This window comes from Panicum hallii, chromosome 3 (genome assembly GCF_002211085.1).
Source record: "Panicum hallii strain FIL2 chromosome 3, PHallii_v3.1, whole genome shotgun sequence".
Lineage (NCBI taxonomy): Eukaryota > Viridiplantae > Streptophyta > Magnoliopsida > Poales > Poaceae > Panicum > Panicum hallii.
The window spans coordinates 25,560,370-25,572,604 of record NC_038044.1 but is presented as its reverse complement, the minus strand read 5'-3'; the positions used below and the strand labels follow the sequence as shown (position 1 = coordinate 25,572,604).

At 42.1% G+C, this 12,235-nt stretch overlaps 1 protein-coding gene across 1 annotated transcript; it reads right to left on the bottom strand.

The window, feature by feature from the left end:
* Positions 1-4,945: 4,945 nt before the first annotated feature.
* LOC112886819 (cytosolic endo-beta-N-acetylglucosaminidase 1-like) lies at positions 4,946-10,373 on the bottom strand. The gene is made up of 11 exons (XM_025952814.1): positions 9,844-10,373; positions 9,600-9,737; positions 9,291-9,400; positions 9,084-9,195; positions 8,897-9,004; positions 8,291-8,403; positions 8,139-8,220; positions 7,524-7,604; positions 6,889-6,938; positions 6,155-6,290; positions 4,946-5,856 (listed from the first exon to the last, which is right to left on the bottom strand). Exons 1-11 carry the CDS (start codon positions 10,312-10,314, stop codon positions 5,119-5,121), a joined length of 2,139 nt encoding a protein of 712 aa, XP_025808599.1. The 5' UTR covers positions 10,315-10,373; the 3' UTR covers positions 4,946-5,118.
* Positions 10,374-12,235: the final 1,862 nt, after the last annotated feature.

Genomic DNA, 12,235 nt, shown 5'->3' with positions numbered 1-12,235 from the left:
GAGGTTTGTGACTCGCACCTAAGAATTTTTTCATGTAGTCCTTGGAACTGACTAGATATGCCTAGGAATTTATTCATCTATTACACATGTAGGCAATTTGTCTAAATTCAAACTGGATCATAAGATTAACCCAGTAAAGTCACTCCATTTGTTCCAAATTATAGCCGTTTTGACTTTTTTAGATACATAGCTTTTGCTGTGCGTCTAGATATATGCTATGTCTTGATACATAGCAAAAAGCATGTATCTAGAATTGCTAAAACGATCTAAAATTTGGAACGGAGGGAGTAGATATCTGGGTGAAATATTATTTATGTTTTCTGCTGAGCATATTAACAGTAGTGTTAACTGATCTGCTACAAAGTATCGTCTGTCTTATCAAATTTTCGTGGTTACATCTAAAAAATAATCTTTGTGCTTAACGTAGCCAGTTGGGAATGGATATATATTCACCCTGTTTCTCTGTTCTGAAGATTTTTCTCAGTATGGTTTTGTTCCTGTCTGAACCCAAAAAGACCGTATTGTAAGTTTCACTGTAAATTATGGTTGTTTTAAAATTCCTCTTTATGTTGGATGATGATGATCTTTGTTTGCAGCTTATGTTTCGGCTTTTTGGAGTTATTGTTTAATTTGTGTGTACCAGGATCTCTTGGGAATGATTTTATATGTCATATGTTCCTTCCTTTCCCCATAATAGACTCTGTAGTTTCAATTTCCGTTTGACTTGAGCAAGTTTGCCCAACCAGTAGTTTAAATCTTTGTTCAAACATCCTTGGAACTGAAACTGGGGTTATGGTTCATACCTACTAAACAAGTCTGCATGTTACATCACTTTCTTTCTTTCTTTATTTTTTTGCATGTGTTGTCAATAAACTGAATATTATCTTGAATACAAATAATAGTTGCATGCTGCAATTATTGCGATGTTATCTGATCACTAGATATTTCCATAATCCATTTCATTGCATTTAGTCCTAGTTTGTTCATGTAACTAGTCAATCCAGTGGATTATCCATGGCCCGGGAGAATCAGGATGGGTTTGAGCAGCATCAGTTTTTGTATTTCGAGAGATTATCAATGTGAACAAAATGTTGAATGCTTGTTGGCAAAGGTCCCTGCTTATAAGGGTGCTGTGGGGTGGACATGTTGAATGAAATGAGATGAAAATCTCCACGTGCTGAGAGACTAATATTTTGTGGAAACTAGGAGTGTCTGGTGTGTCTAATGTGATATCACCACATAACAATGCTGAGGACTTAGCTTGTTACTTCTACAGATTTCAGTTGTAAAGTTAGATTGGATCCTTTTGCTTGTATTTTTTGAAGAAGCAATCTTTTGGCTTGGTTATTGTGCAGGAGAGTGATGCAAAATTGCTCAAGTTTGAAATCTTAAGTACCACACATTTTAATTTATAGCCCTCTGTTTTGTTATATTGGATACTTATGTGTCACTAATTGGCTTGCTACTCAGCTGTCACCACTCACGTTATATCTTGGGATCTACTCGCAAAAAAAAAAATCATGGGATCTTGGTTAAAGTTTTTTCTTTCTTTCTACAATGAAAGAGGTTAATCACTGAAGTGGTTTGTGCTTGTCAAGGCCAAAACAATGTATGTTTAAAGAAAGTAGTATGAAGTTTTAGAAGAGTGCTTGTTTAATGCAGTTATCATTTGATGGCTTTAACCAATTTATCACTCAATAATTCAGGCAAACAAGGTGGTCCTGGATGATGGAGTGAGGAGGCTGCCAGTTTCTGCAGTTGAAATCTTCCGGGGAATCCCTTTTCTCGATCTCATGATAGAGCGGTAGCAGAGAAAGCCAATGCAAAGACGTCTTTACCGCCTCCTTGAGGTTCAACCTGTACCCTGAATTGCTAAAATGTGTAAGCTGTATCCTGATAGTGATGTTTATGATGCTAGCACCCAATGCCTCCACACAATCACAGATAGCATAACTGGGGTGTCTGGCTCTTCAGGATCTATGATCTTGCTGCTGGTGCACTGTTCTAGTGGCCTTCTTGCTTTCAGTATTTTTGTGTATGGATAGTTGGTGGTCTGTCGGAGCTCTAAAGTGAGTAGATTGTTAATTGGTGTGAAGCTTCAGAGCTTGAGCTTGCAATGATATATTCTGGGCATGGATATAATTTGTCATGTATAGGAATGTTCCGCTGTTCAGGAAACTGCAGCATATGAAACTAAATAAAATGCTGATTCCACAAGCTGCCATCATTTTACTCCTATCATTCAGTTAAGTTTTCTGTGGGTTTGAAATCGGTAAATGTTGAAATTTAATTGCTGAACCGCTGCATTAATTGCTGTTGCCCGCTTGCGTGGGCAGCGGTGAGGAGGAGCACGAGGACCCGGCGGAGGCATGCGCGGGAGGGGAGGACCCGGCGGCGGCGTGCGCGGGAATGGAGGACCCGGACGTCATGCGTGCGCCGGCGATAGAGAAGAAGAGGCGAGTTAGAGCGTGCGGAGGAGGCCGGCGATAGAGAAGAAGACACAAGCTACAATCGGATGGATAAAGGGTAAAATGGTCCGTTCACTTAGGCTGTAAACTGAAAACGGAAAGAAAATTGAGAAATTGAGAAAAGGGGAAGAAATCCCTCGAAAAAATTAGCACGCGGAGGGTTATATTTTGAAAAACTTGCGAGGGTTATATTTTGAAAGACTTGCGAATCGAGGGTTAAAATACATAAGGCATGCGAATTTGATCTCAAATATCTAAATTTCTCGAGCCGAGCCGACCTATGCTCCCTGCATGGATGACTGTTTGGAGCTGGCGCCTGGCGCCCACCGTACTTGTGGGTAATGCACTCTACTTCATGTTCCATAGAGCTGCTAGAGTTCTCAAGTGCGATGTGGCCACGCAAGAAATGGCCTTGATTCACCTGCCGCCTACAACTACAACCTATCCACATCACATTGTGCTTACGACGACGGAAGATGGTGGTCTGGGATTTGCTGGAGCCGACGAGTCCAAACTCTACCTGTGGTCAAGGGAGTCTGCCGGACCTGATGACAATGGCAGATGGACACAAAGCAGAATCGTTGAGCTTAGCACACTACTCCCAGTGGATGCACACTATCAATCTCACCTCGTGTGCATGGCTTTGCGGGCGGGCGGCATTGATGTCATTTTCATAGGAACGTACGATGGGTTGTACAGTATTGCTCTAAAGTCCAGCCGTGCGAGGAAGGTATGCGGTCGCTATGGCTTCCCTGACTTTGTTGTTCCCTACACAAGCTTCTGCGCTCCGGGTAGAGTTCTGCTTGGTTTATGATTTGCCAACTTTTTCGATGTTCAGTAAGTCCAGCCAGTTCCTGCAGTTCAAATCTTCAGGCGAATCCCTTGGCCTGAGGTCTGGTTGAAGCAGTAGCGAAGAAAATGAATTTAAAACACCTTGACCGACCTAGTATCTTAGAGCTTGTGTCTGCAGCCTGAATTGATGTTGCTGAAATGTATAAGCTGTATTCTGATACCGATGTTTATAATGGGGCCTTCGCCGCAGCGGAGTCCATCATAGATTCCATAACTGGGCCTTGCAGTGAGCAAGATCTTTGGGATCTGGAGTTTTGCTGCTGGTGCTGTTCTACTTGACTGCCTTGTTTCTGGATCAATGCTGGTAGTTTCTGTTGGCTCTTAAGTAAGTAGTAGCTTGCTAGTTGGTGTTAAAGGTTTCCTGGAAGAATGAAGATGGTAACCGCAGCAGTGTCTTCTTTGTGATTCAGAGGATCAGCTTGCAGTCACATCATTGAATAGGTACAGTCCCTCGTCTCTGGAAGTTCATATGAAATTGGTTGACTAACAACTGAAACTTTTTTAGCTGAACCCACATTTTGTTGTAGAAATTTTATACATGGCCTGTTGTGTACTTCAGAATGGGATATTTAGAAACAGCAATCATGACCAATTAAGCCATCGTAACATGCTTCAGGTGCAGCACAAAACAGAGCAAACCTGAGAAACAAGCACATATGCAGGATCGAACACCGAACTTCCGTGTAAAGCTTAATGAGATCACGAGACTATCTGGCGCCACTCTATCGCATCACACACAATTCTCAGTCTTGCTCGGTGGAAGGCACGGTAGCGGCGGCGGAAGGTCGGGTCGGAGATGAGGCGGCGCCAGGGCTTGCACACGAGGGAGGCGCGGACGAGGCACGCGGGCTCTCCCGGCTTGACGCGGAGGAGGATCTCGGCGATGAGGTCGTCCACCAGCTCCGGCAGCATCAGCATCCTACGGCTGCTGCGGCCGAAAAAGACACAATCTACGGCCTCGCCGATGTGGCCGGCCGTCGGCTCCGCCGGCCTAGGACACCGTCGCCGAGAGAGGAGGACGCGGAGGGGTTTTGGGGCAGGGGAGCACGCGATCGCAGTGGTTGTATTGAACCGGCATTAGCTGTGGTGACTGGTGTGGTGTATAAATATAATAAAGTAATAGATAAAGTATACACAAGGGCAAGACCCAAATGTTTTCGCTGCTACGAAGTTTTTCATATGTGATTTCGTGGAATCTTCTCTCTTGGACAGTCGCGCACGGCTGCCACATTGGTCATCGATGACCAAAAGAACTGAAATGACCGGCCGACCAGCCTTGCCTGACCAATCAACCACTTCTCTGAAACCTGAAACCAAATGAAAAGCCTAATGTTAGTCACTGCAAAGAAAGCCCCGACGGGGATACGCATCAAGCCAAAGTTGCTGCCCTGCTGGTGATATGAGAGTCACAACAACAGTGCTCAATGCCCTGGCATCCCCTTACAAGGATGCTTTGGACCAGCAAAAGTTCCATCCTTCTTCGGGAATCTTCGGTCAGATATACCGGCCAGTAAGAGAGATCCCCAATCAGGAATTCAGAATCAGCAAATTGACAGAGTTTATATGCTGATGAAAAAACTAAATGCCGTATTTTGTCTTTGCAACACTAAGGTAAACACAACAGATGGGCTGTCAATGCTGAAGAAATACAATAACAGCAGTTTGTACATAAACATGCTTTATTTATAATTCTTTTCTTCTTATTTCTGCAAGGGTAACATAGATTATTCTGTGGGGGTACTATATTTGTGTGAAAGATTAATTGAACGAAACACACACGAGAGAAAAAAAAAGAATGTTACACCTCAGAATGAACTATATCTAAAAAGAACTCTGGGCATTCCTCAAGCTTCTGCCAGCTTCCATCATGTGCACACGCTTGAATGATGAATTTAAGACCAGTAACTTCGCTGGCAACCTCTAGGCCTGATATATAAAAGGCATCAACACTAGCAACACCAAGGTAATTTCTGGAAGCCTTCGCGTTTGGATCTGCCATTGACTTCTCCACATAGATGTTGTACTTCCTGAATGATAGTTGATCAGGGGTCTTCAGCTTCCAGCTGAGTTTCAGACTCACATGTTTAGTTGTGTTAGAACTGTTGGACCATAAGATGTGCTCGCCTTCAGTTATCCATGATCCTGCTGGTCGGAACTCTGTGTTTGCATCGATCTTTTGAATACTTATGTGGCCAAGTGATGCATGATACAGTGATGATCCATCTGCATTCACTCCAGAGATCCTATCCTCTGTTTTTGGACTCATTTTGCCAGCTATTTTCAACGTGCAAACAACGTTGATTCCAGTTAATTTGTAGCCGGCACTGGACTGAACAGTTGCTTGGTAAAGAAACCAATCTTGGTTATCTGGAGCGTATGGCTCCACCTTATCAGCTTTAACATATGCGCCATACTTGTGATTTTGCTTCTTTCTGGTGAATGATGCTATGTCCTCCGCAACAAGGATTGAAATACTCTGCTCGTTTGAAGACAAGTCCAGAGACAATCCTAACGCAGAGCTTGCATCGGCTCTTACCTGAATGCAACACAAGAAAGAAATGCAGCATCACAAGAACGGAAAGAACAAGGATCACATTGAGAGAAACAACAGCATGGTAAAGGGAGCACATGCAGTGCCATTGTGAATACATATCTCAAGCATTCAGGGACAACAACAATGATGGTAAACGGTAACAACAAGCATGTTCATTTGATTCAAGAAGCCAACAGTTCATAGAATTATATATCCTATAATTACTTCATATTTCAATGGAATTAGATATTGGTCCAAAGATAGTTAAGATAACGTCAAATGTAAATAATTTTTTCCTCACCGAATAAAATAGATGAACAGATCTATCTTCCATTCCAAGTCCTCCATTAAAAAGCTGTTCTGAGAAAATAATATTCTGCCGGAGACTTCCTTTGATTGTCATACAATTCCCTCCACTGTATGGCCCATCCTTGAAACTATGAAGCCAGCAGTAAAACTTCTTTTAGAATTTAGTGAACAATATAAGAAAATATGATTAAATAATCAAGGAAAATAAACATTGAATGCTCTGATGAAATTGACAGACAGCCCAATTGTCTGGTAAATTGGATGATAGTGTATAGACAGTATGATTGGCACAAACGGAGAAATATAAAATGAAGGTTGTTGAGCTGTAGTGCTTCTTTGATATTGTGTATCCTGAAATATTATGTTCACACTACACAGTAAACCATATGGAATTTATTCATATTTGCTGCATGTTATTCATGACATCCCAAAAAAACTTTAAGTTGCTTACAATGATAGTAGTGCCTAATTTAAAACACTTTTTAGGGCTCATCTCTCTCTCAAGTTTAATATTTTTAAGGATATGTGAGATGAAGATTCATTTACACAATGGAACCTGTAAGAAGCTATCAAATGCAAGTGAAAGTAGATGACCAGTCAAATATCGGTAACCAAATTAATTTAAATTAGACACCTCCATTTTCATCTTAGAATAAGAAATACAAATTACACAAGAATTCAATGAAAAGGTAAAAAAAAATGCACCTAGAGATAAAGTAATCTTACTTTATAAAGGCTTGCAGTTGAGCTTGATCTCCCGTGTATTTAAGCATAGGCTGTAAAAAGGAGGGACATCATGATAGGGAAGTTCAGGATGGCTTGATGAATGCCAGCCTCCATGAATAAGAAGCAAAGTTTAGAAATAGAACAGACAATGACATTGTCCAAATGTAGCATTACCATCAGGAAGATATCAATACACTATATTACCAAAGTCATGAAAATTGAGATAACCAGGAACATATATCAATCGTACAGACAATTGTGAGCACACAAGATCTGCAAAAGGTACTCCCTCTAGTCTCAAATACATTACACTTTGACCAAAACTCAGTCAAACTTTTGAAAATTGTCCATCAGTTGTTTTCAAAATACTTAGTTTGAAAACACTAAAATTATATGTGTAGATTTGTATTGCAAAGTTCTTTGTAATCTTCATAGAGATATTATAACTATATTCTAATAAGAAAAATTTAATGGTCAAAGTTAAAAGTCAAAAGCCATAAAAAGTCAACGGCATCAAGTATTTATGACTGGAGGGTTGTACTTTCTAAACCCAGAGGTCGATGTCCGGTTGAATATAAAAGGTATATGCAAGCCATGACTCAACAGAACATGTTGAGTTGTTGACAGCATGCTACCTGAAAACTTTGGCGAGAAATATTGTTCCATGGATCACTGGACACTTTCTGCCCTTCGACAGACACCTGATAGCCATGACCCTAGAGGATATCATAAGTTTGTAAGGCATTGATATTACAAGAAGGAAAGAAAATAAAAGTCAGACATGATGGGAAGTAAAGGCGTATAACAATCAACTCAGATATTACTTGTTGTGATCAGTGTTAGGCATCAGACATGATATTTCAACTAATTACATTTGTTCCCTGGAAATATAATTTGAAAATCCTCGCATGTTGTGAGCATAGTCTGAATGGACATCTAACAGTACAAAACTTACAGACTGTCAGACTCTAAAAAGTACCAGTAAACTTACAGAATGTCAAATACATGTGGCCAGTTAAAAAAAAAGTATGAGGACCTGTGTACTCCTAGTAGAATATAACAAGTCTCAAAATAGCTTTGCAATAGTTACAATGAGCATTGGCATTCATGATTCAGGGATTTGCGAACAGCACTACACCATGTATCATCCTAAAGGTGCATCATTATCATTGCTTAAGATTCCCGCTACGTAAACCTATTGACACCCCCATCTGCCATGACAGAATAGTTCAGATAATTAGCACCAATACCTGATCAAAATCTGTGTAGAACGGTAACTGTTTTGGATAGCTCTGAAGAACTCCACATGATTTTTCAACAAGGGCCCACCAACTGCAGTATATATAGGTGAGTACTTTGCACAGCATATAAGAATAGCACAAGGAGGTCAACAGCACATTACCGATTTTGTGCATTCTCAAAGTCAGGGGGTTGCTTAGTTTCATATACCCATCCAGGAGCAAATATAGCAGTTGAGACATCAACTTTCTTAAGTAGATCAAGCGCAACATTTGTCTAGCAAAAATGAAAAATAAGCAGTAAAGCATAAGTTGGGAGGTGAGAAAGTTGAATACAATGCATTCACATTCACATAAAAGCAAAGCAATAAGACTCAGAATGTTCTCCTGCACATTCGAGGAAAAAGAAAGTCTGACCCAGAATGCAAGCTTTAAAATTTTACAATAACTCAGTTAGCATGTTTTCAAGTAATAAGACTCAATTGCATATATGATCTCTGCTGAAAACAAAAAGGATGTATATTTAATACTTAGTAATCATATGACTGTTTACAATAACTCAATAAGCATGTTTTCAAGTAAAATCAGACGAAATAAAGTGATTAAGCAAAAATATGAGGATTTATGCATGCATCAAGCCAACCCTTGGTTTCTGCAAGAAAACTATAACCTACACTCAAGTCATCACTAATTAGTTAATGCTGCTAGTATTTTTTATTAGTAAAAATGGAGCATCTAAGTAGGATAAAAGCAAAGATTGTTATGCATACAGTCCATTGGCCGCCGCCGAAACTATTTCGTCCAAAGACATCAATACCCATGTAGACATCATATTTCCTGTCTCCAGCAACTGCAGCTGAATTCTGCGGGTCTTTTTCCTGCAAATGTCATGTAAATTTCATCAGTGCATTAGTGGGCTCCCAAAGGTACAATTACAAAATAAGAAAAAAGGGTTACCTTCCAAGTATAGTTGGCAAACAACCCATCACACAAATCAAAGAATGGCTTGTTATACTCGTTGAGCTTATTCTGCCAGTCAAGCTCACCTTTTACAGTGATTGCATCGTACCTGCAGACCAAGAAAAAGCCAAGAAGAAATACATCAAACAAGCCTTACAACTGTCATGATCATATTTACAAGATCATAGAAGATATCAACTCCACCATATGACCAAAGATCCAGGAACGGCAGCATGCATCGTCATGGTTAGATGATTGACAAACTCTTTCAGGTTATCGATGAACTGAACATCAAGTTTAACCTCAATGTTTATCTGAAAGAAAAATCAGCATAAGCATATGCTCCGCAATGACAGAACGAAACTGAAGAATCTTGGAATCAAGTACTCCCATTAGTCACAAGATGGCCCACTTCACTAAGCCAATCTGTGAGTACCCCCATCTTCCTCAGAATCATCTCGTTGGAAAGGGGTTATAGAGTGTAACATCACAAGATACCATAAGAGGGATTACCAGCCAGCCATCGAAGCCTAAGGCAGTAGCCAGCTCTGTGAGCCTCTCGGCATACATCTGTGCATAAGCCTCCGTCGCGAGCATCTCCTTGCAAACCTCCGCGCCTTTATCCCACTCTGTGATGAACGTTCCCAACACCTTCGCACGCAAGCGCCAATGTAGAGCTCAAGTACCAAGGCAACATGAGTAGGCGGGAGGGGGGGGCGGTGGGGGGGAGGGGACTAGAGAGGCAACGGAAGCAAACCTTGACGCCGTGTAGGTGGGCGGCGTTGGTCCAGCAGGGCGGCGGGAGGGTGACGAGGTAGTGCGAGAAGTAGACGAAGACGTCGACGAGGTGCCAGTGCCAGAGCGCGTAGGCGTCCGGGTTGGCCCCGCCCTGCGGCGCCGCGTCGTCGCGGTAGCCGCCCTCCATGTCGTGGCACACGAGGACGCGCCGGCGCGCGGGGAGCGCGGAGGCGGGACCCGGAACGGAGGCCCTGTTGAAGGGGAGGTGGAAGTTGGCCGCGGCAGAGAGGTAGGCGCGCGAGGCGAGCGCAGCGAGGTCCGTGATCGGGTAGGACATGGGCGGCGCCGGCGCGGAGGCGTCGAAGGGCGGCTCCCACGCGCGGCGCTCGCCGCCAGCGGCGGCGTCGCCGTCTGGCTCCGCGACGGAGGGAAGCATGGCTCGGAGGCGGCGGGCGATGCGGCGCAGGCGGCGTGGCGGGGAGAAGGGCATGCGCCGGCGCTGACCGGCCGGTGACCGGGGGGACGCAGCTCCGTTCCGCAGCTGGGCAGTTCGGAATTGGGGTGGGTGCGTGTGACTTCAGCTGACTGTTGGGCCGCAGTTGGGCCTGTCACAGGTGGGCTATAAAAACTCTCCCTCTAACGAATTCTGAGTGGCCCAACTTTTTGTCCTAACATGAAAGCTTAGATTCCTAACTATGTATGTTTTTGAAAGAAAGGTACCTTTGCAAAAAAAAAATTCAGAAATAATCTAGAGGCCTAAGTAGAGTGGGTGTAAATGGTACGGATATTTTCCGACCGACCGATCAAAAGAGGTTGGATAGTGATTTGGATATTATTTTCGGATATCCGGATATTTTCTCGCTCGGATATCGGATATGAATTCGGATACTTTATCCGGATATCGGATTCGGGTATAGTATCGGATTCGGGTATAGTACGGGTAATATCTATCGGCTATCGGATATCCGGTCGGATGATCCAGATAGTTAAGTCATATCAAATATATACATTAATAAAAATCTAAGTCATTTACATCCTTATAGAGAGTAGATGAAAAGGGAAGGGCCAAAGAAAGAACTGAAGTAGCCTGGTTGAGAAGAGAATCGATGATGAGCCGGATAAATACACGGGGGAAGCAGGTAGCGTGCGTTTTGAGTAGAGAAAGGAGGACCGGTGCCCCTTTCCATCTTTTGGCAAGGTCCATTTTGTATTATAGATGCACAGATCCTATCGGAGCATCAATCCGCGCCCACAAGCAAAACAACAATGAAACCAACCAACCATGTAAGGTCACGTCATTCCATAAACCACCCACCAGAAGCTTGCATAGGGGGTAATCTCTCCTTGATTTGAATTAAAAAATATGATATCTCCTGAACTGTAGATGTGATTTAGATCCATTTAAAGCATGAAAAATATACCGAACAAAATAAGATCCATGAACGATATATTTTAATATTTTTTTAAAATAATACGTAATTGCAAGTATATGCACTCTGAATTGCAATCACAGAAATAACAGAATTGCACCTTAGTTTTAGCCTGCTAGTTGCAACTTGTTACTGCACAGTTGCAACTCCGGCTACTGGTTGCAACCCTTTACCACATAATCACTAGTGGTACAATACAACCAGGTACTACCCAATTGCAACCCTATTACTACTGGTTGCAACTAGTTACGACTCGGTTGCAACCCAATTGCTACTATAGTTGCAACCCTCTTGCTATATTGGTTGCATATCTGTTCCAACTGTACCTGATTACGTGATTATTGTAACATGATGCAAATAGTACACATCATTATATCTGGTTGCAGCTCGATACTTAGACAAAGTTGCAATACACATGGAGATGCAATTCGCAAAACAGATATAAAATATATTCATGTAGAATTTCGTTTTGTTAAGCATTTTTTAGTAAGATGCGACAAACAAATTGTTAATCAAACTTACGGTTGAGAAAATTTATTTGAATGAATCGAACCAACAAAAGATTCCATTCATGCATGCATGTAGGCTGGTAGGATTTTTGTGCTACGTCGCTTTTCATGGTTGATAGATGATAAAAATCAATCAAAAAATACACATACATATACGGTGGGGTGCACTAGGTGGTTCAACCTGACGCGCCCGGCCGCCTGGGTGCATTATACCATATAAGTTTCCATTTCTCTAGAACTCATCCAAATAAACTAATCCGGGTCTCCAATCAAAAAAAGCGGAACAGAGATAACCTAGAGAAAGAAGTAGCCGAAAACTAAAATACCCGTGAACTAGCCACTTACTACATCCCGAGTCATGATGTACGCTATTGCACTGTATGCATAGTGTCGTACAAGACTTGTACAGAAGGTTAAGCAATAGACTATCACGTGTCTTCCAAGTTCCAAGGAAAAGTGAAATTTTTTGGTG